Below are 25,122 nucleotides of genomic sequence, written 5' to 3' on the forward strand. Positions count from 1 at the left end.
GTGCTATCCATCGGATTAATCACTTTCCAGTGGATACGCATTAGGGAAACCAATTGCAATTTTCACTGAATAGGGTTTTATCCAATGGATAGCATTGTCCACCTTTTGTACAAATGAGGCCAGATAATTAATTAATCCTATGTAATCCTTATGCAGTACCCACGTACTTTTAACTCAAGAATCTAAAGCAAGGCATTGTGAAGAAAATGTTATTGACAGTTATTTTTAAAGCATTTTTTTCTGCATAAAACAAAAGGAAATAAAAGTCTCGGAACGCTTGTGTCTCAAATTCAGTAGCGTCTTTTGCGAAAGTTGTATACTATGTTTTGCTAGAAAAACTTTAATATTGTCTTCTTCACAATTCCCCCTTTTTCTGTAGAGAGATACGTACATAAAACCCTTATCATCTCTTTCAAATATACTCGTATACTTTTTAATAATCAATGATTAGTCTTCACAGCAAACTGTTCTTTTTTTAATTCAGTTAGATTTGAAACAATACTCTCAGGAAATTTCTATCAATGTCATTGGCTGTTTTGAGGCACGCGCAGTCGGGAAGGCCTTGTGTTAACATTAGGCTATGAAACTTCTCTTACGCAGAGGACTGGGAGGACTAGAACTAGACTCCAGCTCTTGGAAATACTCTCGCCCTTTGGTTCATTTACATCGTAGCATAACTGGGCCTTTGTAAAAAGATGAGCGACGTTGATATCGCAACTGTTGCGATGAAAAGTAGCAGGAACAACCGATCTATAACTTTAGCCACTGATTCCCACTCTTCCTTCATTTCATCTTGTTTTTCCTGTTCTTTCGCACGCTCAGTAAGTACGTTGATTCCTTCGAGTAGTTTTTCCTGAGTAGAATTTCCCCTGTGTCGGATGTTATTTTCATGCACAGAATTGATGAAATCTCGGGACGTTAGGACCTTGTCACCCACCTTTGGTGCCACAACTAGAACATCTTTTGCGCCACATTCCATTTCCAGATTATTTCCGTTGTGTTCGGTCAAGATCGGGCTGTACGAATGGTTACTCCGATTGGTCTCCGACGGATTGAATTTTCGTTTTGGCTTCGGCTTTGGCCTTCCAACTAGAAGTAACGGCGCGAAAATATCGATTAGTAATACACGAATCCATCGTGGGACTTCAGAACTTGGTCCCGTGGCCTCGTAGAGGTTCAAAACAAAACAGGTTGCAATCAGAGCCAGTCCTATCTCCACCATAGAAGCCACGAAGAATTTTCCGATCAATGGAGTCACATCGGACGTGGTCGGAGTGTTTTCGGCAATCATCAGCATAAACACAGTCATGGCGAGGAGCGTGGTGATCACCAGGGTTACCCTTTCTCCGGTGTTTGGCGGCAAAACGAAGGTCAAAAGTGCGAAAGCCGTGATAAGAAAACAGGGCACAATCAGATTGTTAAAGTAGAATAGAACTTTTCTTCTGATGTGAAGCGTAAAAATCACGTTTGGGTAAGGTTCAGGGCAGCAGCTAGTGAAAATTAAAGAGATTAAAGGTTAAGTGCTGGATCACGTAAGAAAGAAAGGAGAGCAAGCACGCATTGTATCTGAAAAAGAATACCGGGGGATATTTATAATGAAAGGGGGAGGCTGGGGGCGGGGGAGGAACCGGGTACTAGTGACTGAACTTAGAAGATACAGTGGAAACCTTTCTGAAAAGCCTTAGTGACTATCATATTCCTCCGGCCTAAACTTGAAGGACGACACTGTTGTAGTCATTTTTTTAAAAAATAATTATGTATTTTATTAAACAAGAACCTCTTCCGTAGGGACACGACAAGATTGTAATGAAGTCCCGAATTCAACTACTGGCCGGGCCAAGCATCAAAATAAATAATTAGCCAACTGTTGGTTTACTTACTGCCGTTTGGGTTTCTTAACACCGACGCCGGCGAACCGTTATGCGGAGAAGATAATTATGTACTTATAAGCTTTTGTTATTATTCTCGTTAATAAAAGCTTTTTATGACCCATTATGAGGTTTCTCAGTGGAATTGACCTTACCTATATTTGACAATAGTTCGTTTGACGGGTGCCTCAACCATTTCAAACTCGCCGCTGGCCATGTAAGAAGCCAGGTCGACACCAGTGCTGGCATTTATCAAATCCACTCTGAGTCCATCGTACGTCCACGAACCAAAATGAAGATCGCATTTCTGATCATCAAACGGAAAGAACTTGATATCAATGGCACAGCGACTTCGAAGAATGGTGGGAGCAAACCTAAATCAGATATTGAATCAGATTCAGATTCTAAATTCTTATTACCCAGGTTGTATTACATACACTGTTTACAGGTAGCCATTACACCACTTGTAGGAGGATTATGAGGTTATCTCTATATTAAGATCTCTCCTTACAGATAACCCACCCAGCCCAAGGAAGGTTGGCCACACTACCGGGGTCTACGTCCCCTCCCTCCTACCATTTTTCCTGTTTGAACAAAAATACAAAGATGGTCTTGATGAGCAGGATCTGACGCATTCCACCCCGATTGAGAAAGGAACTAAACTCGATTACAAGCCGTTGTTGAGGAAAATGAGCCCCCACTTATCTTTCTGGGTTCGAGGAGGATCAAAGACCGGACTTCGGAGACCGTAAAGAAAAGGAGCTTGAAAAAGGACTCCGGCAGCAAGAACGATTATACAGGGCCCTCAAACAAGAGGTGTTTCCGTCTCCAAGTCTTCGCAAGTAGCTCCTGGCACAAGTGCTACGGAAAAAACATTTTTATCGCCCCACAACTAAGTAGCATTAACATCCTCTATATCTCTCAGCTCTAAGACATTAACAGAAGAAAGTCGCCAGTCATGAAAAATCAGAGAAAAGCCACAAGCAGGAGTTCTTTTTTCACTTTAGTTGACTATCTAAAGATGCAGTTAAAACTGTTTAATTTTTGTTTTTAAGAATTATTGCCGCATATCGTAAAATTTTTGTTACTTTCATAGGTGGATTCCCATATTAAACGCTTACCATTGGTTAGTACCATCAGAAGTGAGAATCACTCTGGTCTTGAACTGGTCCATGTTACCGCTTGTTATTCCTGTATTTGCACTGAAAATAGTGGAACACAAGTTACTTTATGTCAGAGCTCTTGTTTTCGTAGAGAATCTAGTGTAGCTGATTCCTTGCTCACAAAATCTTTCTAATATCTATATAAATATCTATCTTATTTGTTGCTTATCAGTATCTCTTCCTCTGCCCCCGGCCAATGGATATTCGTACTCGATCAACTAATTCTTGCATGGAGATTTTTGGCTGGGTACAATATGACTTGTAAGCAATTCGACTCGATTCGAGTAGTCTGACCGGCTTATCTTTTACACTTAAACCAACCTCCGGGGTTCATTCCTACAACGTGCGAGGTGCCTCGAACAACATTTTTGTACCAAGGTCCCGTACTGAAGCTGCTAAGAGGGCCTTTAGCTATAGGGAAGCAGTCATGTGGAATGGCCTAGAAAATGTGCTGAAAGACGAGATAAATCTCAACTCTTTCAAGTCTGCCCTATCTTTGTCTTGAACCAGGGATTGCCTTGAGGGAGTTGAGATAGAATTTAATTTTAGTTATTTAATGTACCTTTAAGGTTGATTGATTTTTGTGTAATTAATTATAGGATATTAATTATAATATATAGATATATTTTAGCATTAATGTAGTTTCTCTGAAAATTTTGTTATGTAAACGGCTCACTGGAAGAGCATTTTTAATGAAGTGATACCGTTAATAAAGCTTTATTGATTGATTGATTGATTGACACTCACGGAGTCTAAATCGACCTTAATGTGGTTGCTTTCGGAAAGCGAAGTGTGTTTGTTGTGCCAGTCAAGTCATAACCAAAGCTGGAGCCTATGTCTATGGGCTCCTGCCAAAGCAATGACTCAGACCAATGGGAGCATACCCATGCAATATAACCCGTGGACAGGTGAACAGGCTAGTGCTGGTACCATCTCTGGAACGCGAACGGAGATGAGCACATCTACACCGGGCCCCAGTTGTTCAAAAGGTGGATTACTATACGCTATCCAATGTATATATCTCTATCCAGGGGATAACGCAAATGGTTTTTCTAATACCTATCTACTGGATAGTGATTTATCTGGTGGATGGTGTATTCCAACATTTGAACAATCGGCACCAGTAGTATATGGCGCTCTGGTTAGACCTCTTTTTTTGCGCAGGAATATATTACCGACGATGGCGTCATACTTTATCTCATGGACTCATGAATAAAATGTGGTGGGATAGGTCATGTGCTATTATTTAAGTGGCTTAATTGGTAGGAGGGCGAATTAACTAAGATATAACTGAACTAAAACCTACCAAACCGGTTAAGCCACCGAATATTGGTGCGTGACCTATGCTATTGTCACCGTTGAATTTATCTTTTAGGATCAATTAAGGTTTCTGGGAAACTACCCACTTACCCCTCCCCTAAGTCAACATTAATTCTTACTTCTCACTTAGGGCAAATTAAAAGCTTGGCTTAGGGGAGGGGTAGGTGGGCAGTTTCCCAGAAACCTAAACTGGTCCATTTTTTTCTACCCCTTAAGCAAACCTTGTCTTTCGGAATCGAGAGAAACGAGGGGTCACCAGTAATTTGCAATTGGAGAACTTCCTCGAAGGCTATAATTTTCCTGATTCATTTATGTCCCACAGTTACGTTTTTCCCCATTCATTCTGCCCGTCTGTTTTGATTTTCTAGACTTCTAATCAATTCTTTTTTAAACTTAGAGCTTTTTTCACCGGCTACCGCAGGGTTAGCTAAATAAGGACAGCGCCGAAATGCAGAACAGGTACTTCGCATTCCCATGCTTGATAAAGACTAAAAGTGTATTTTATTATAACTGAGAAATAAGGTTCAAGCCTTTCACAACCAGCAGGTAGACTACATGCTGTTTCCTCGCCAGAAGGGATCTTTGTATTAGTTAACTAGTACTTCGTGCGCAGCATCCGTTGAGAGACGGGGAAATAGCCTAACAGTAGATTGCCTATGCAAAGGTAGAACTATTGCTGGTTTTCAGGGTCACGCCATTTAAAACAGATCAGAATAAAAATCAAAACCGTTCAATAGATGAAGTCCAGAATCTGGAAAATGAAAGGAGGTAGCTATAGATATGCAAAGACCCTCGCCAAGATTCAGTTCAGAGGAATATTTCGTATACGAGATATCCGAAGAAATCACAGGGTCCAGAGGAGATGTGTTTGTCGTTAGAACATCAAAACCCGTCGAAAACCTCTGAAAAAATGGGTTATTTTGATCGTGGTACAGTTTCGTTACACCGTTCTTTAGCCAAGAGACTGAGGGCTCGCGAGATCGGCTTACCGCTTTTTTTACTCGGCCCTTCGTGCCTCGGTCGCCCTTCGGGCGATGTGCCGTGCGCCAGCGAGGATATGGTTTGCGGTTATTGATTTTCAAAATGGCGAACAACAAAGTCGATAGATAAGAAGCGAAGAAATCGTTTAACAGTAGATTCATAAAGATCCCATTGGGCTAATTAATCGTGCTAAGCGACAGGTATAGACATTTTTCAAGGTGAAACTTTAAATTAAATAAGTAATTCATTTGTTCTCACGTAACTCCTCTGGACCCTGTGAAGAAATGTTTTACCCAAACTTTATAGAGATTTGTATGGAGACGCCGTGCTGGTGCTCACCTGGATGAGCTCCAACATGGCGGACGGAAACCAACAAAAACATCTGTTACCGAGTTTTGCTACAAAAGCGTGAATTTATTATTCGAGAAACTCATAAACATTGAAGTAATTCTTTTTCTTATACATGAACTATTTAGATAGCAAAACTGATTTACTGAAATACGTCATTTTTTTAACCTACGTGACAGCTCTCTTGCCCGTCATGTAAATTTCGCGTCACGCAAAAGCTTAGAAATTCAAGCGTACTCTATCACAAAACCAAGAACCCTTTTGAAGCGAAAATTTATGTGAAACTTAGTTTTCAGCTGCTCTAATGCATCGTGAAAGTAAAATATCGGTAGGATCGGTAGTTTTTTAGTTTGAATTTTAGGGACGTCATGTGAAAACCAACAATTGTCGATAGCTGAATGAAGATAATCTTCACTTACTTGTTGTACAGAACTATGTCTGGAAGCCAGATGAGTCTGGGATCCACGTTGATGGACTTTATTCCCCCATAATTAGATGCATTCCAACGTAACAAATGATTGTTCCATTTCTGTCGAATACGTATTTCAAATAAATTTACATTGGTTAACTCTTGTGGAGTAGATATGAAAAAAAAATTTAAGCCCTGAGGAACGAAATTTGAACATACGATTTAGTGATTTCATGAATGCGTGTGGCCTTGCTGGCTCATTTCAATCAAAAGACCTTAAAGGAGTTTATTCCTAGTGATATATCCGTGGGCTTGCGTATTCAGGCACCTAGAGTGCGAACCCTCAGGTGCACCACGCCCGGGCTTTGGTGCTCAGCAATTCAATCTTTAGGAAATTTCTGTCATTAAATAGATTGGAGCTTTTCTATTTATTATCAGAGAAGGGTGTTGATTTATACTTTGCCTCTTTGATGGATGTTTGAATAGATCGATGGATGAAAGGATAATGTATGGACTGATAAATTAAATACCGCCTGTGGATAGATGGATGACTGAGGACTTGAAAGATTAAACCAACAGTTATTGATTAGTTGGTGAGAGATTGATTTAGATCTTGTTGGTATGATGGAGATTGACTGATTGATGGGTTGATTGTTAGAAACGAAAATGAATCTTTATTAAGCTTTGTACAAAAAATTAGACCCAAATTCTCACTTTCCATATAATTTAAAATTAACTTCTATAGAAAAGTCAGTTATGTACTTACTTGTCTTATCCACACATTACTCACAAGAACCTGATTCTTTTCATCCTGTTTATGAAGAATAAGGCGTAAATTAAAAGATGCCGTTTAGCCGGCGAGCAAGCCCTCCACTTGGGAGAGTCACGAGAATTCACGCGAGAGCCCTGCACGCGGAAGGAGACGCGAGTGCGAGGGATGAGTTCTTTCACGGCTTGCTTCGCTCGCCATTTGCTGTACAAACTGAATGGAAGAAATGGTGCTCAAAATGGTCTCTACGCGGGCTCAGGGGTCTGAGGAAATGGTCTTTACATTTCTGGGTCCAGTTGTTCGAAGGCCGATTAGCGCTTAACCCGGGGTTAAATTTAACCCGGGTTTCTTTTTCTTATGTTCAAAAGCATTTTCTCGGATAATTTCTCTGTAATTTTTAGAACTTCCAACCATCAACTTGTGGACAAAAAGAATTAAAACTAAAATGCTTTTTAAGCTTTCAAATCTGAATTCAAATCTCGCATTAACCCTGGGTTATCTTAACCCAGCTTTGAACAACTGGGCCCTGTACTGAAAATAAAGAACTTACCATCACACGGAAAATTAGACGGGATTGTAGGTACCAAAACTTACTAAAACGTTTCCGTTTCTAACATTTAACACTTCCCACGAGAATTATCAGGACAAATGTTGTAAGTAAACCTATCTTTGGCTTTAGCCCTTTCGTTTTCCTTGTGAAATTCCATTTGACATATTTTATTGAAACTGAAGGAGTAGAAGAATGCATATTGTCGGAAGAAGAAGGCATATTTCCGCATTGGTTCTACCGGGTGAAATTATTTTGTTGACTTGTTTCAGACAGTTGTACCAGGTGGACAACACATGAGTATGTATTGTCAATGATTTTATTGCCAGTGTGATTTGCTACTTAACCAAAGTAAGCAACTTTACCAACAAAGTCCTATGGGTATGGTAATACAAGTTATTACAGGTTAGGAAGGGTTTTAACTGTTATTCAATATACCCTTCACGGTTACATTTGATGGAAATCAGTTGACACTGCTGAAAAAATTGCTTTAACTTTAGTAAACTTGCCACGTTTAGAAGTGTCTAAAGCGAGCGAAGAAACAGTTCCCTTAAGTCGCGAAATTTTACTGACGTTTGCATCGTGGGGTGCACGAACTTGCCTCCCACCATACAAACGTCTGTAAAATTGGGCGACAACAACTTATCGCTTTCAAACTTGGCTTCAAACTTGACTTCGACTTCAAACTTGAACACAAACAGTTTTGAATGTGCTTACCAGTTCAACAAGTTGCGTGTAAGCGATTCCAAATATCACTTTGATTGCAGCCTTTTTGTTCTTTACTGGCCTGACCTCCTTGCTGTAGTTATTAAATAGGTCTTTTACTAGTCTTAGTTCATCATCGTCACTTTTTTTGACGGCGTCTAGGATAAAAACAAAACTACTTAGTTTTTACACTTAGTTAAATGTTTTTAACTGAAATTGCGATTATTAAAGGATAGAAGAACTGTAATGATATTCTACAACATAACATAGATTTATTAGCTCAAAAATTGGTAATTTCTTGGAGATACAAGACAAAAATATAGAGTCCGTTAGAACTATGCCGCAAGTGAACGACTGGTCTGGCGGTTTGGCTCAAAACGTGGCCATTTTCGCAAAGGTGCTTAAGCCATGATTCTAATCATGTTGCCACATTCATGGATTTTTGTTACGTGTCCAGAAAATCTACTTCCATAAAATTTCTTTTGAAGAGTTTGTATGCTGTCGTTTGTTAACATTGGGATGAGGGGAACTCCTCGACATTCACGCTTAGCCTTAACAACCGTGATTCATTCCAAGCAATTGCGCGGTAATAAATGGGATTCTCTATGTTTTGGAAAGGTCTTGAATTAATTTTTATATATGGAAACCTTTGATACTGCTTTCAGATTCCCTTAAAAAAAGCCATCCGAAGGACGACATAATGAGGTAAATTCGAACAATTTTAGCTCTGGCATTTGAATGACATGCTTACGTAAGCATCCACGCGTCAGACGTCAGTTTTATCGCCTTCCAAACGCTTGTTTTAGTGAGAATTTCATTGACCATGAGGTGAACCAAAGATAAAGATTTAAAAAATGATAGATGTTTAACTGTTTGGCCAAAAATGTTTCATTTTGGCCTGAATTTGAAATTAATTCTTGGCTTTTAAATTGATGAGACCCTCGTAATATCCTTTTAGCAAATGGCGCCATCAAATCCATATCTGTTCTTCTAAACAAGGAACTATTTAACTGCATGAAAGTCCAAGATTATCGAACGTGGAACAGTAAAAATATACTCTTAATTTAAGAAAACTTTTTTATGTGCTTAATTTCCCTCTCTGCAACTCTGGTCCTGAAACATCTGCCGCATTCAGATATCGTTTTTCACTGACTGGCGCGGGTTTCTTTACCAAAGTAGTGCATTATATAGGATAGTTCTATTGTCTTTTAAAAACCACGATGTGCGCAAATTAGAGTTGAACATTCAGTGACCAATTTTTAACTACTGAGACAATATTGTCGTTAAGTTTTAATCCCTGTCGATTTACAGGCAGGGGTTTCAAATTTTAGTTTCATATTTTAGCAAGAATATGAAAAGAAATCTAATGCCAGTGAATAGAAATTATATTGATTTGCATTTTATCAATAAACTAGCAAGAAAAATAAAAATAAACATGTTCAAGACGTTCTGAAGTCTCATTATGTTTGTTGTGATAAAACAAATATTGAAAAACAGCAATAGTCCGATCTATTTAATGTATAGTTATGGTAATTCTTCCTTTGGGTGGTTTCAGCAATGCTAAACAATGAAACGTTTTGAAAACGATGAGTTATCCCCGTTTTTAGAACACTAAGCTATCTTGAATCTGAATGCGCACTAAGAGGAATTTCCAAGTTGTTCTTCGTGTGTGATTAAATTTGATACAAAAATTCACTGAAGCTTTAAATGCTGGATTAAAACGTAACAGTAAAACTGAATAAATTTGCGGTAGCAACATATCAAAACACGCGTAAATTTACGCCTTTTTTGTAAACTTAATTTTTCCCAAGATAAGCTGAAATAAAATTGGCGCTTTGGTCAGTCTCTTGTGATTTAACGAAAAAAGGCAAGCTTAGTTATCTAGAAGATCTCCGATTCTTATGTTGCCTGGTAAAAATTATGAAAATGGGGATGTAATTGAAAGACCTCAAACTTGGTCATAACAAGAAAATATTATTAACAGGAAAATTTTAAAAGCAATAAATTCGTGGAAAGTATACCTAACTGTGACAACAAAGGCTAAGATGGCAATATTTACGTAAAGATAGAAATTTATACCTAGAATAATTGTCAAGCAACGCCAAATCAACAGTTCTAGGTTAGGGTTAGGTCCTCACCTGTTGTCGTTGTGAAATTAATTACAGCAAAGTTGCACAACAAGAGAAATCGCCAATACCGATACATTTAGATCCTTCTGTAAAGTTTTTTCTTTACGAACTGTTTATGTTTGCTTGAAATATTGCAGAGTATTCATCGCGCGTATGTTAGCTTCATAATAGAGTGTTGAGTCGCTTTCTCAAGAAGCCTAATTCGTTGCTCGGCAGTGACAGATGATATTCCCACTAAGTTCTTCTTTGATCGTGGCAGGAGTCGAAAGAAACATAATGGATAAACCGCGGGGGTTAATCCAGTGACGTCATACAGTAATAATAATGGCGGTGTGTGAGTATACAGAGAAGAATTTATGGTTTTATAAATTTAACTCATGAATCGTCTCATACGGTTGTGCTGTAAGTACAAAGGTCCCCATAAAATTATAAAAAAATTTTGTCCCACTTACTTTTTGTGGACGAAACGCTCAACACAAGCATAAAGTAATAAAATATTAAAAAGGTTATATTTTAGTTTTGTGGCTGAAAGCCTTGTCGACGTCAATTTGATGTCAAAACTGAAGATTTTTTAGACCTATGATTTTAATGGATTGAAACAAAATGAAGACAAGGGTAATTATGATATAAAACTAACATTTTGCGTTTGTTTTTTCTCAAGTTATTCAATCTTAAGTCACAATGACCAAGCTCATTGATGAAATGTTTGCTATTCTTATAGAAAGAGGTGTTTACAGAAGGAAGACTGGGAGACAAAACACTGCTTCTCCAGGTATGTTAGGAATAGTTATCTCCCGTTTCATAAAAGAAATTACCTCAGTTTTATTGTCACGAGCAAGGTTTGCTTGTCAAACCTCAGCACTAATATTTTAAAAGTGCTAATCGAATGGAATACCTTCTTCTCTGCATTTCTGTCGAAATGCAAGATCCTCTTAGGTCCAAAGTAATGCCTATTTATTCATTGTCAAACTGAATTTATTGACTATATTCTATGTTGTAGCAATAGTTTAAATGTTTGAAAAAGGCTTCTTCTTCACTTCTCAGATTTAGACATTAATGGGTTTCGACTTTCTATCGACTTTGTGAATATATCTTGGTTTTAAAACATTAGACAACTAATAAGATAGGTATTATTTGGAAATAGGACCAGGTTTTAGGACTCAATGTTCAAATTTAGTTCTAGTTTCATATTAGCGGAGCTCCACGCGCGCGCGCGAGGGGAGCCCCATAGCTAAGAAAATCTATCCATCCTAGAAAATTTGGTAATCACGTGACCGTTCACCGACCGCCGACCGCCGGCTGCACCACAGGGAAACCAATATTAAATCTCACATTTTCTTGCTACAGTTAGTAGTTTGGGAGCCCAGGTGCAACCTGATATTGCACATCCACGTTGTCTGTGTTAACCGAGCTAGTCCAGTGGATAGAGGCGTTAACTTTTAGTTGTAATTGATTCTGAGGGTCCGGATTCGAATCCCCTTGAAGGAAATTTTTCCTAAGCTTATTATTTTTCCTTTTTTAAAATGTCTTTTTTACTCTCTTTTTTTACCTGTGTGGTGCATATGGCTAGGAATATAATGTGGTAATATAAAAATTGCGGTATGTATGGATTTTAGTAATAGTGGACACTGTTATCATTACCCACCTCAATCGTCGATTTTCACATTTACCTAATTTAATTCGAGAGGCAACTATTTTGAGATGGGACGTCTGAGGAAATATTCTCAACAAACGGAGCTAAAGTCGACAGCATCGTACCGACGTCTAAATCAACTGCCGTATTTAATTACTTTCATCGACTAAACTAGTTGTTCGGCACTCATAGGAAGTTCCTCGTTTGAAAGGGGCCTAACTTGACATAAGTGTCAGCTTAGTGGTTTGCAGCTGTTATTAAGTTGCTGTTTTCTTTTCAGTAAAAACAGTTCTTATCTCTCTTTGTAAATCTATTTTATTGATCGGCTTGTGCCGCGACTTAAGAATCAGCTGTAATAATTGATTTTACTTTCTCTTTGACATAATTTGTATATCAAAAAGAGCGATCAATGTTCAATTCATCCATCCATTTCAATAAAAGCAAATGGAATCACTTCTTACTACAGCGGACAACCTCGAGCCGTGACTTCGTCGTATGAATACGCGGCAACGAAGAAAGACGAAAAGCTAAGTGAAACCCTTTTTGACCAAATTATTTTAAGGTTTAAACTCGAAGCTTTATATATATTAGTGTAAAATAATTATGATTTACTTTTACCTGTATGGAAGAACTACAAAAGGGGTCGAATGTAAAAAATACCAAAGCTGACAAGAACAAGAAGAAATTTGGCATAAAAAACCAAGATAACACGACCAAAACAAAAGAGTCTCTAAAACAAGAAGTCCAGGCCAAAGCACAGAGGCTAAGGCAATACACAAAAAGGGCGAACTTCTTCCAGAAAAATAAGACCTTCAGGGACAATGCCAAAAAGCTCTACAGAGAGCTGGAAAAAAAAAGCCATCACTACCCAGAACCCTCCCTCACTCGTAGAGGTCGAGACATTCTGGAGCAAAATATGGGAGAACAGCAAGACCCATAATGATGCTGCTCACTGGATCCAAGACCGAGCCAAAGAAAACCAGCATGTCCCAACTCAGGAATACACCACCAATTTACCAATGCCTACAACAATATCCTCAAGAACCCAGAACAGTCCCCAGAGTGGCTGACCGAGGGTGTGACTATCCTGATACCAAACTTCGAAGACACAGGGAACCCTAAAAACTACAGGCTTATCACATGCTTACCAACTATGTACAAGGCCCTGACCTCCATCATTACAGAAGGGGCCTGTCGAAAGTAACAACCTGCTCCCTAAAGAGCAAAAAGGATGCCGCCGGAGGAGCTATGGCTGCAAAGACCAGCTCCTCATCAACAAAGCAATCCTTGAGAAGGTGAGATCCAAGAGCCGTAATCTCTCCACGACCTAGATTGACTACAAGAAGGCCTTCGACAGGGTGCCCCACATCTGGATCGTCAAGAGCCTCGAACTCTACAAGATCTGCCCCACTATCACCCACTTCATGCAGGAAAACACGAAGTCGTGGAAGACGATCCTCCGCCTAAACCACGATAAGGGCATGATGACATCCAGACTTATCAAAATCAAAAGTGGCATCTATCAGGGAGACTCTCTGTCACCTCTACTCTTTTGTCTAGCTCTTGCTCCTCTAAGCTCCCTCTTGAACTAGAGTTGCTATGGGTATAACGCCTCCCACGGAAAGATCAGCCACCTCTTCTACATGGATCATCTGAAGCCCTACGACGAACAAACGGGCCTGTTGAGACCATCAAATCTTTCAGTGACGACATAGGCATGGAGTTCGTTTGGACAAGTGCGCCAAGGCCGCCTTCAAGAAAGGGCGACTAGCCGACTCCAGTAATATCGAGCTCGACGTCAACACCATCATCCATGACTTAGAACAGGAAGGTACCTATAAGTATCTCGGAGTCAGCGACGGAGACGGAGTCCAGCACTCTCAGATGAAAGAGAAGATCCGGAAAGAGTACTACTGCAGGATGAGGATGGTACTCAAGTCTGAGCTGAACTCCGCAAACAAACTTGAAGCCATCAACACCTCGGCAGTACCAGTGGTGACTTACAGTTTTAACATCATAAACTGGACGTTACAAGGGCTGGCAAAACTTGATACAAGGACTAGGAAGTTCCTGACCACGTACTAGATACACCACCCTAAATCTGACGTGGACAGGCTGTACCTTCCCAGAACTGAAGGAGGTAGAAGGCTCATATATACAGCTGGAGCTTTCCTACAAGTCAACCACTATCGGTCTTGATAACTGCCTCCAGGAGGCGCAGGACACCCTTCTCCACTTTGTCAAAGACCATGACGACAGGAAATCCTTGTACTCCATCAGCAGATAGTCAATGATGTTCAGTCGGGAACTGGGAGTGCCTGCAATACCACCTGCAGAGGATGAGGAGAACACCTCCTATGCCTGCAGAACAAAGGCCATGGCCAAACACCAGGGTCGCCAACAGTTTAGGTCCAAGTGGGAATCAAAAGCGCTCCACGGCGAATACCTACAACGGGTGAAACAGGCTGACGTGGACCAAGACAAGACCCACAGATGGCTAAAAGCAGCTGACCTCAAGGCAGAAACCGAGGGTTTTATTATCGCAACTCAAGACCAAAGCCTCGCAACAAGCAGCTGGTACCAACACAACATCCTTAAGAAGCCTGACGTAGACCCAAAATGTAGATTATGTGGCCGTTTCGACTAGACCATGGACCACCTGGTCTCTGGCTGCCCTGAACTGGCTAAAACTGAATACATCCACCGCTTCAACAAAGCAGCTGCACACATGCACTGGAAGATCTGCAAAGAATTTGTCATTGAGGTGAAAGAACGATGGTATGAGCATGAACCCAAGACTGTCACCGACAATGACAGCGTCACTATTCTGTGAGACATGCCCATCCACAGTGACAGGACCATAGCAGCTAATAGGACGGACGTTGTGCTAAAGAACAAGAAGGATAAAACCTGCCTTGTCACTGACATGACTATATACCCCACAACACCAACACCTCATTCAAAACCACGGAAAAGCTTACCAAATACAAAGACTTGGAAATCGAGGTTGAGCGAATGAGGGGGCTCAAAACAACAACAGTCCCGGTGGTTGTGGAAGCCCTTGGTACCATCAAGAAGGACATAGAAAACTACTCCAACAAAATCCCTGGCAACATCAACATACACGAACTCCAGAAAATAACTGTCCTTTCTACAGCCCACCTTCTCAGGAGGGTCCTCTCCATCAAGTAGAAACCCTCTTTGCCTCCCAAAGTCCATAGTTAAGACTCGGATTTTTAGAGATAAAATCAATCCCCATTACACTGGTATATCTTATATAATAATAATAATAATAATAATAATAATAATAATAGTAATAATAATAATAATAATAATAATAATAATAATAATAATAACAATAACAATAAATAGAGACCGACGGCAACTTTGCACTTGTGCACTTGCATCAAATTGCACATTGCTTTTCATCTACCGACCTCTGCACAAAACATCACATGCTACAACTAGAAATGCTTAAATTTTTAGCTTATTTAAGAAAATAATGGCACCCTAGTAAATTTTTATTTACCTATGTATCTGAGCTCCTACGTGATTCCCCGTCAATTTTGCTCTAGCACGATGTATTAACATGAAAAAAATTAAGGGGTTGGGAGAATCGCGTCAAAGCTTGAAAGATGTGAAGTTACCTCTTGAAATGTTTTCATGACATAAGATATACGGAAAAAATGGATCTTACGCAGAAAAGACTATTTAAATTCACTGGGCGTTATTTTAAGCAAAGAAAAATGTATGGTACTAGACAGAAATTTTACATTTGTAGAGCAAATATTGTATGAAATATCATGATACTTTATGTATATGTAAAAACTAATCGTAGCACCAAAGAACACTTTCACAATTGATGTACTGACTAGTTGTTTTCTCTTTGTTTCGAGACCTACAACCATGACTGAGTATGTTCTACATACTTTGTTAACGACTTATAGAGATTCTTTTCATACATACGGAACCGTTAACTTTCAGTAAACTCTTGGCTAAAAACAACGTTATTGTTCTCACAGATCTTTAATAAGTATGTCAGGTGTTCTGACTTGAACTAGATTGACTCTATATTTATGCAATTTTTTTACCTTTGTTGAGACAAAGTTGATAGCGATGATAGGTCAACTATCTTAATTTCCTTATCCCATGGAAATCTATTTTTTTTGTTTGTACGAAAAACTCTCACGCAACCTTCTTCGCGTAGTCAAATATAACAGCCTATACAGCACTATATAAACTCCGTCCACATGACCTCATTGCTACCGTGCTGCTTTTCTAGTAACAATTTAATACCGAGTTGAAACTTAAGGGGAACTGATAATTAGCCATGAAAATCAGTATTGCCGTATTAAAATACCTCCCGGTGACAGACTTCAACCAAACAGTGTGCCACACAAAGAAGATACACCAACCGCAAACCCAACCTGCGCGCACAGTCACACGCAAAATGCGTTTACCAAAATTTCTGTTAGAGCGAACTCAGACAATTTCATAAGATACTGAAACCACACAGAGAAAAGCTACTAAAGAGTAGGTGACTCGGCATTATGCTCATACTGGAGAAGTCGACCCTGAGTGTAGCTATTGTAGTAACCAATTGTAACCTGACAATAAAATGCAACACAAGCCTTTAACCAATCAGATGCATGATAACCTTAGCCCCTAACCCCAGCCCTCACTGAATTTCTCGGAGATGTTGGCAGGAATCTCTTCCTGTTTGGGTAGCAAGAATTAGAGGTTAGAAAATTAGCAAAGCAAATTACATACAGAAAAGACACTAATCATGCCAGATTCCTGATAAAGTTGTTTTGAGGTAAACAGCTTGACTTTAAATAAGTTATCAAAAAATCCACTTTGTGGCTTATGCTGTTTGTATAAATGTTTTTTTCTTGGCTAAAACAAGTCATTCTAAACAAATATCCTCCTCCCGAGCCGTTTTGAACTCTAATATTTTGCGGTTTCGGAAAGAGAGGATTCCGTATGTAGTAGTTTAAATATATAATCATATATCATCATTGCAATGATAAACATCATGTATGAACGACTTGCAAAACCTCTGCCTCATTACAGAAATTCGCTGAATTCAATGGCTATCTTAAATTAGCGATAAGCGTTTAATTCTCTTAAGACAATTTAACTTTTTAGTGAAGAGATTTTGTTGTCAACAGTATATACTCTGATAACATGAAATTTGTCTCATGAAATTATTTACCTTTCAATCATGCGCCATGCAGTCAAACGTTTTATATTATCTATATCTATATAGGATACTATACAACTTCGTCTGTATTTTTTCTCATAGGAAAGTGACATGTTATTAAACATTCATTAGGCCGCTTAAACGACAGCTTATCTTAAAAGCATAAATTAAAACTTCTAAAGGTCTGCTTTTCTGACTTGGAGTTTTGAAATTAAGCATAAATGAAACAAAACTATTTCAACAGAACGCAAACAAATTCAAGTGCATAATAGTGTTAAATAGAATTTCGTACCCGCCAATGTAAAGTTGTCGGTATCCTTGGTGGGGTCTGCTAGCAACTCCTTTGGTTGTTCCGTAGTCGATGCTTTGGTAGAGTTAATATCATCAAATAGCTGATTGGTGGTCGGCTCTACACCGATTCCTTTTCCTTGTAGAGTGAGCCAGGTTATAGCAAGGAGGAAATGGAAGGTATAGACGCCGTGAAACACACGACAATTTGCCAGTATCATTTTGTATCATGTATGCAGCCCTCACAGTTGGCTTTGCAGTGGCAAATATGAAAGACTGTCTCACAATACAAAGACCGCAAGGGGAATCGGAAAGATAACACCTGTTCACTGGTAAACGCACCGAACGAAATTGCTTTTAGCTAGTCGAGAGTTCACAGGTTTTGTAATGTTGGTCCGATAAGGATACATTCCCAGCCAATGAAAAGGTTCCTTTTTATTGATGGGTTAATGTTATTATTTATTGCGATAACCATGCGGATAGCACTCGCCAAAAGACAACCAAAACCCGTAAGGGACAAAAGTAAACAAAACAACAAGTAAAAGAAAATTCGTCTGCTAGAAGCATGCCAGGCAATACAGTGATTAGACCAAGTATAATTTTTCTGCTATCGAATAATTAATAACTTGTTTTAATGATGATTGATTGTGAATTACAGCAATTTTTCTTTGCTTATGAAAAGCAGTCAGTTCGAACAGTCCAGAACACATGTTTGCATGTAAATTAGTAGTTAAACCCCAGGAAACCCCTGCCACAAAATAGTGTTTTTAGAAGCAAGAGAATTTATTGCGACGGAAACCCCGACGGGTCAACATTTGTGATTATTTCTTGTTATGTTTTACCTTTGCTTTTCTTTCGGCTAATAGTTTAATTGTCTACTCAGATCAGTCTTGATGTTTGTTGTCTATGACGTGTAGTATTTGAAGTTGTGAAGCAGAATGGTACATTTTAGAAGACTGCAAAAACATACCAGTATGCATGACAAAGGTCGTATTTTTAAATGAGTTGGGTTGCGTATAAACGGAAATATTTTCGTCTCCTCGAAAACAGCATTTCAGCCGTGCTGTAGCTAGTTGATTCAAGTTAATTGCAATCTGAATCAGGCAGCTTCCATGAAAATATTTGGACCCCAACAACAACGCATATTTCTTTGGTTAAGTCGTTGCGAATTTGAAAACGCACTAGATGATTGCTAAGTTCTATTTCAGCGTTTGTGCTCTGGGAAAGGGCTAAACTCAAACGCATTTTGAATTAATCCTTTTCACAATGGATATTATGTTTGATTTGCCAATCATAAAATGTTACATTCCCTTCCGATTCCCCTTCAGTGTGAGATACTCTATTCACGGCGTCTATAAGACATTGTACAAAGGCAAAGCAAAGAAATAGTTTTAAAGTGAAAAATGAAATGCGGATAGAATAGGGTTACCTGCATGTAAAACCAAGATTACCGCGACACATGCGAGAATATACCAGCCCGCCATTTTCTTTCCGGACGTAGGTGTATTCTTCAAGGGCCTCAATCACCTGTTTTTAAAGATAGCAATTAATATTTAACGAAGTGTGTGGTGCGATCTTGACAAATTTCACTAATCCTTCTATTTTCTTTAATTTGAATACATTGTGAACAAGGGGCTAAGTCTGAACTCGCGTTTAATAACAAGTCAGGAAAGTCGAGTCGCTTATTGTTAGCTTAGCAGCCTTTGTTAGTGAACCATAGGGTTCAAGCAACGTACTTTAAGCATCTCGGTTTAATTTCAGGCGAAATCGCTTCTGCACGTTGTTAACGACTAATAACAGAGTTCTTTGTTCATAGCCGTTGAATTAAAAACTTGAATTGTATGCAATTTTTTATTGTTAGGCCACTGTCTCCGGGGAGAATTAATTGCAGAGCGGGCTCTGTTTTTTTGTTTGATTAGCGCAGAGTTGAAAGTATAGCTTAAATGCAAATCGACTTTGTCAAGCTGCCTGATTGGTTTCATACGTACACTGATTTCAACAAGAACGAAAACTTCTCTGAGATTAAATGTTGTCTCAACCATTTTCTTCTTGCCAGGAGCAGGAAATTAAAATACTTCTAACAATTACATTGCATCACTTCTTTTAATTATTTTTTTTTCAGGCGGAAATATTCAACACTTATAGATTTTGACCAATCCATTACTCAGCCATAGTCTTAGCAAACAAAATTTTTGGTTTGTTATGAAAATAATTAAGTCCGCTGGGAAGCATTAGTTCTATTTTTTGTTCCAGCTCTATAATTTTATAACCCCTTTGGTTTAAAAGATTTGCTCGCGTTAAAGTACTAAAAACACAGAGGGAATTAATGATGTACCTGATAGTTCACAGATTAAACGGTTATCACGTGACCAGGTTCTTACAGGCTTTTAAGGGTTAAAGTTCAGGTAGTTCTAAAAAGTCCAAACAAACAAACAAACAGCAACAACAATAAGACAAAAACAAACAAACAAAAAACAGGCAAAAATTGATACCGTATAAATATAATATTCAGACAGGTCGTTGTGATGTTCATCTTTGAAGAAAAACAGCCATTAACGAGAACCATTACTTTTTAGCACTTTCAGTTTTAAAAAGGTATTAATTCACTTCGTCGATAAAAACAAAAACAGAAATATTAAATTGGATTTAAACAGTAGAGCAAATTAGGCGGCCTGTAAAAGTCGAACTAAAAAATGTATCAGTTTTAATTTGTTCCTAAACCCAGCAAGAAAACCGCGCATAAGCTGACTACAGTGTAGCAGATCATGACAAGAACTGCTTCAAGTTCGAACTCGCCGGCAGCTGGATAGCAAATTAAAAGCGTTATTTTTGTGAAACCGACTGACTTTTGTTTTTTAATAGCCATGCTGCACTCTGCCTTGAAAAAGAGAGATTGATGGATAATGTCAAAAAATAAAACGAAATTTGTATGGTACTTAACTATCGCCGTTTCGGGACTAAGAATTATGAAATATTCCTTGCTGGTATAGTTAAATAAAACCGTGCGGCTAAAAACTGCCCAGCATCTGATCATCATACAGACTTTGTTGGAATGACGATATACCATACTGCTTACCTAACTCGTCCTTTTTACAAGGTATCTTGGAGGAATTCCATCTATAATTCTTTTAATTAATAATTGCCAGCCCATGAAAGGAATAAATCAGTTGACTGATCCCTTGAAATCTTCAATAGAGCACTATGATGCTAAACTTATGATTTTAGCTTGAACAGGATGCTTATACGTTCAGCCACATAAAACTCAAATGATGTCTGACGATTATGCCAAATGCTTTGTTTCTGAGTTAGACGCCAACAGTCAACTTCGGAGATTTAACGTTTTATGAAAGTGGCCTTTTTCTCCTCTCTTCAAAATACTTGTTTGGCTCTTGAAACAGCTGTTTCCTGCGGGTTCACAACTGTGCAAATCTCCTAATTAATGACTTTTGACTGTTTTCCCTCAATTCGAACTAAGATTCATATATTTTTCAAGTTATCGAAAAAGCAGCCATGGGTTCAAACTTGTTCGCTGATCTGGACTTAAAAGGATCTGTGAATGTAATCAGAACTGTGGTGTGCGATTGAGGTGAAGATGATGAATTGAAAGCTGTAGTACTGAAGATAACGATCGTGGTGACGTCAAAGTGGTGACGATAAAGGTGTTGAAAAGGAACTCATTTTTGCTTTGGTTATTTAAGTCCTGTATAAGCGGTCTCAAACTTTGCCTCATTATTTAAATTCTTTCGAGAGATTTTTTTGAGCCAAGCATCGAGGACATTGAAAGACTTATCATTGTTGGTCGCGTAAAGATCTTTCGAGATCTTGTTGAAAGCGTCTTGAAAAAATTCAAATATAATGGTTTCTTTAAACTTTCTTTCAATACAGCTTCATCATCCGTAAATGTTTATACTGTTTAAAATACCTAAAACGAGTGGATCGCACCCGATCCACTGGTCACCATTTTAAATCCAGCCTTTCTTGGTAAGTTGTTTTATAGAAAATAATCACTTGGTATAAAACTTAACAGATGACGTTGAAAATGCGTCTACTTACCTTCCAGACTATCCCCAGGCTCCAACGTCTTTAAACTGTTCAAATAAACCTAATTTGGATTTTAAAAATTAAGTTATATATTTGATACAACCATGACGAGAGACTTTATTGTTTCATGCTTTATTTTATTTTTTAAATCATTTTTGTCATCTGGCACTTCTTCTGCCATTTGCTTGTAACTATGCCAAAACAATTAAAAATATTTTCACCCGTAACTCACATCTCCTGTATTATCTGTAAATTTAAACTTCTTTGATTGCAAGAACTTCCTAGTATGGATAACAGCTGATTTACAGTAATCTGAAAATTACAGTAGAGGAGACAGACGTTTTTGTAGCAGTTTGTGATGGGTTTGCCACCGTAATTAAAATTTCTTATTCATAGTAAATATTAGCGAGAATTATAAATTCGTATATTATTGGCAAGGAGAGAAGATGGCTGTATTATCCGGCATTTACAGTAATCTGAAAATTACAGTAGAGGAGTCTGAAGTTTTTGTAGCAGTTTGTGCTGGGTTTGCCACCGTAATTATTAGCGAGAATTATAAATCTGTTACTATACTTGCTAGGATGGAAGATGGCTGTATTATCCGACAGTGGCTGTTACCTTGTGTGATTTTAATACTCACCTCATATTAGACAAAAAAAATCAACTTTGCTCTGGAATCCCTACTTTACCGTATGCTCGCCAAGTGCTCCAGCCTATGAGAAAAGGAAGTAAGACTTTTTTAAAATAAATATTCCAGTTTCTGAAAGTATTGTTATCAACAGCTGAGGTTAAAGAAAACCTTTTGCTTTAAACCCGGCCTCAATACTTGTTCATCGACCTTTGACGAAACAGTTGCAACTGTTATCGATGTTACCTTCTTTCGTAAAGTTGCTTTAGAAGTTAAATTGTATTTAAGAGGAGTCCATCAATTTAGAGACCTGCCTCATTTCGTAGAAGTTGTTTAAAAGTTACTCTCCCAGCGGTTGCAGCCTGATTACCAATGTTGTGTAGTCATTGGTCCATTTGTCCATTTGTTTTGTCTTTTGATTCTTCAATCATGAATTTTAGAAAAAGCGGTTTTCACTGCTGTAAAAATTGAACACCGCAGCTCCTGTGATATCTTATGTTATAGTATACAAAGTTTGAATTTCCAGTTGTCTTCCTTTTTTAAAATATGGAGAAAATGATGAAATTCAAGGAAAAATACAAGATATAATTAGATATTTTTGAGAAACATATTAAGCTTCGCGGTAAATTCAACGTAAATTTTTAACTGTTTACTCATTCGTCAATTATAGCTACCAGTTCTTGCTTAGAAATATGGTCTTCTCAAGTAAATTACATCAAATCCGATTGTTTCTGCTTTCAAAAACACCATTATGTGTTTTTCATCACCTAAAAAAGGCCAAATAAACACTGGAAAACTATGTTGTCGATTACCTGCACTCACTCAGGTTACTGAGTAAACTTCTCTGTGACAAAATGCTTATAAGCTGACAAGCGCCATGATAATGTTTATTTCATTTGTGACAAACCGGTGAACACTTCCAGGAATTTCTACAAAAGCCCTTACTATAATGCTGTTCGCCGGCGGTTAAGATATTGAAAGCGGTTTATAACATAATATAACATAACATTCGTTGAAACGTAAAAACGTTAAAACGTCTTTATTCAAGAGGACTTTAAGTTTCCCTAAATAAAAAGATAAAACAGGCATAAGCTATGTACAACATGAAATATAAAAAATAGGACATTTAAAAACTATTTACAAAATATAAATATGATTACTAACGAACTATAAAAACAATAGATGAACAACTAATGGCTTTTAGGAAGCGCTTTAGCGCACTCGTAAAACGGTTCAGGCTCCCAACCTCAACAATAGATCTTGTAGACTACACCAGTCCCGCACGATTCGTATAGGAAAAGAACATTTATATAGATTACACTTTGCTGGCTGAACATATAGGGTATACGGGTGGTTTGCAGACGTTGAATTGCACTTATTAAATTAGAAAAGATCGTCAAAATTGGGTTGTTTATGCCAAAAACAATCTTGTAGCATTCAACTAAAGACAGATTTAACAACCTACGTTTTTCGATTGTAGGCCACTTCAGCTTCCTTAAACGATCTTCGTATTCCATCCCCAACGTTTTCACCCGAGAGCAAGCCCAGAGGCTCTTAACTGAACTTTTTCTAATGCAAGCACATCCTTAGACAACTATGGATTCCAGACCGGAGTAGCGTACTCAAGAACCGGGCGCACAAGAGATTTGTATAACATAGAGAACGCACCGGGATTCGGCGATCCTCCCGTTCTGTGAACCAAGTCCGAGTACTGAATTAAAAGCAACAGACACACCCCAGAAAACAAATTCACATTCATTAACGATACAGTTTTCCTCAAGATCTGTTAAAACTAACTAATGGGTATATCTGAATATCGTATTTTAAGGTAACTTCCAACTAGTACACGGTGAGTCGGATATGGAGGAACAAAGCAAGCAAGATATATACTAGAGAGACCGTGATTGTGTTGTTAAAGGTGATAATGACTCAAGGTTTGCAAGTGTACATTCATCTTAAATGAAACATCATTTCCCATATATTTTTACCTGGTTTAAAATAATTTACCATCACATGTTTACATCATTGTGAATATGCGGCCTATCGAAATTACAGTCCTAGCAGTCTGCAATATCAATGTCATGTGACTCTAAGTAAGTGGCTTTAGCTCCCACGAATTTCCTGTTGCTCGGTGATGTAGAGCTCTTGGGGGTAAACAACCATAACTTAGTCTCCTAATGGGAGAACTCACTTTTTCTCTCAGTCACTTGACTGTGTCACTTACTGAAAAATACAATATCATTTAATTTGCGATAGTCATCGTCGTTTATAATACCCTATGATGCTCTTGTTTTTCTTTTTCACTAGTTTTGAGTATCATAACGACTGTTTGTTAAGGATTAAATAATAGTTCTTACCCAAGTTCTGTTCACTTTTAAAGTCATCACGGTGCCGATCAAAGCATGTGGAAGATAGACTCTCGCTCAAACAGTTTCGTGTACATTGTTCAATGTTTACTCACTGAAGGAAACACAATCCATCTAATTATAAACATTAAATCCGAGCTTGGTCTTTTTGAAAAGATTTTTTAATTATTTGCTTTGTTGAGTACGATTAGCTTGCGTCTAACACAAAATAAGCATTGCAAAAGTTGAATTGTTTTTTTAGAAGCACTAAGCCAACTTTTGTCTATAGAAAAACTTTGATTAAATTTTGCGCTTTGCGTGATTAAATAACATTGTACAAGTAAACATGAGTTTATTCTATGTACAAGTACAACTTTTCACGTACAACTTGGCACTTTAAAATTTTCGATATTTCTAGCAGTCTTGTAATTATCTCAAGTGAGTTTAAATAATACAGGAATATATTTCGGTTTGAACTGAGTTTTTTAAGGTAGTTAATATATAAATTTGAACAAAAAGAGACTCTACAGACAAAAAGACTCAGGGGGTAAGCACAATCATCAAACAAATATTTGATAAAGCCATGACTGAAATGCAGTCCCTCAGATATCTTAAGTCCTTAAATCGAATGAATGGCATTCAATGTTTTTGTTTTGTTTATCAGCAATACCACAAAATCTGTCTGTTTAAAGAGATCCAACCACTCAATGTTTGTCCCTTTCCCTGAGGGTTTTAGATGTATTGT

General features: G+C 38.1%; 2 protein-coding genes and 1 pseudogene across 3 annotated transcripts in view; 2 read left to right on the top strand and 1 right to left on the bottom strand.

The window, feature by feature from the left end:
• Positions 1-456: 456 nt before the first annotated feature.
• On the bottom strand, positions 457-18,893 carry LOC140935160 (neuronal acetylcholine receptor subunit alpha-7-like). 2 transcript variants are annotated; one of them, XM_073384690.1, is made up of 7 exons: positions 18,793-18,893; positions 8,123-8,268; positions 6,856-6,900; positions 6,100-6,209; positions 2,990-3,070; positions 2,024-2,242; positions 457-1,490 (listed from the first exon to the last, which is right to left on the bottom strand). In XM_073384690.1, exons 1-7 carry the CDS (start codon positions 18,845-18,847, stop codon positions 662-664), a joined length of 1,485 nt encoding a protein of 494 aa, XP_073240791.1. In that variant the 5' UTR covers positions 18,848-18,893; the 3' UTR covers positions 457-661. The 2 variants fall into 2 exon arrangements, with proteins under 2 accessions (XP_073240791.1, XP_073240790.1); XM_073384689.1 differs by lacking the exon at positions 18,793-18,893 and adding an exon at positions 17,368-17,876.
• Positions 10,951-25,122, top strand: part of LOC140935161 (neuronal acetylcholine receptor subunit alpha-10-like) — a 36,780-nt gene continuing 22,608 nt past the window's right edge. Inside the window, exon 1 of the mRNA XM_073384692.1 lies at positions 10,951-11,011. The gene's annotated coding sequence lies outside the window, so the exon portion shown is untranslated. The remainder of the gene's footprint in view (positions 11,012-25,122) is intronic.
• Positions 14,601-15,064, top strand: LOC140935131 (uncharacterized; annotated as a pseudogene).

This window comes from Porites lutea, chromosome 4, assembly GCF_958299795.1.
Source record: "Porites lutea chromosome 4, jaPorLute2.1, whole genome shotgun sequence".
Lineage (NCBI taxonomy): Eukaryota > Metazoa > Cnidaria > Anthozoa > Scleractinia > Poritidae > Porites > Porites lutea.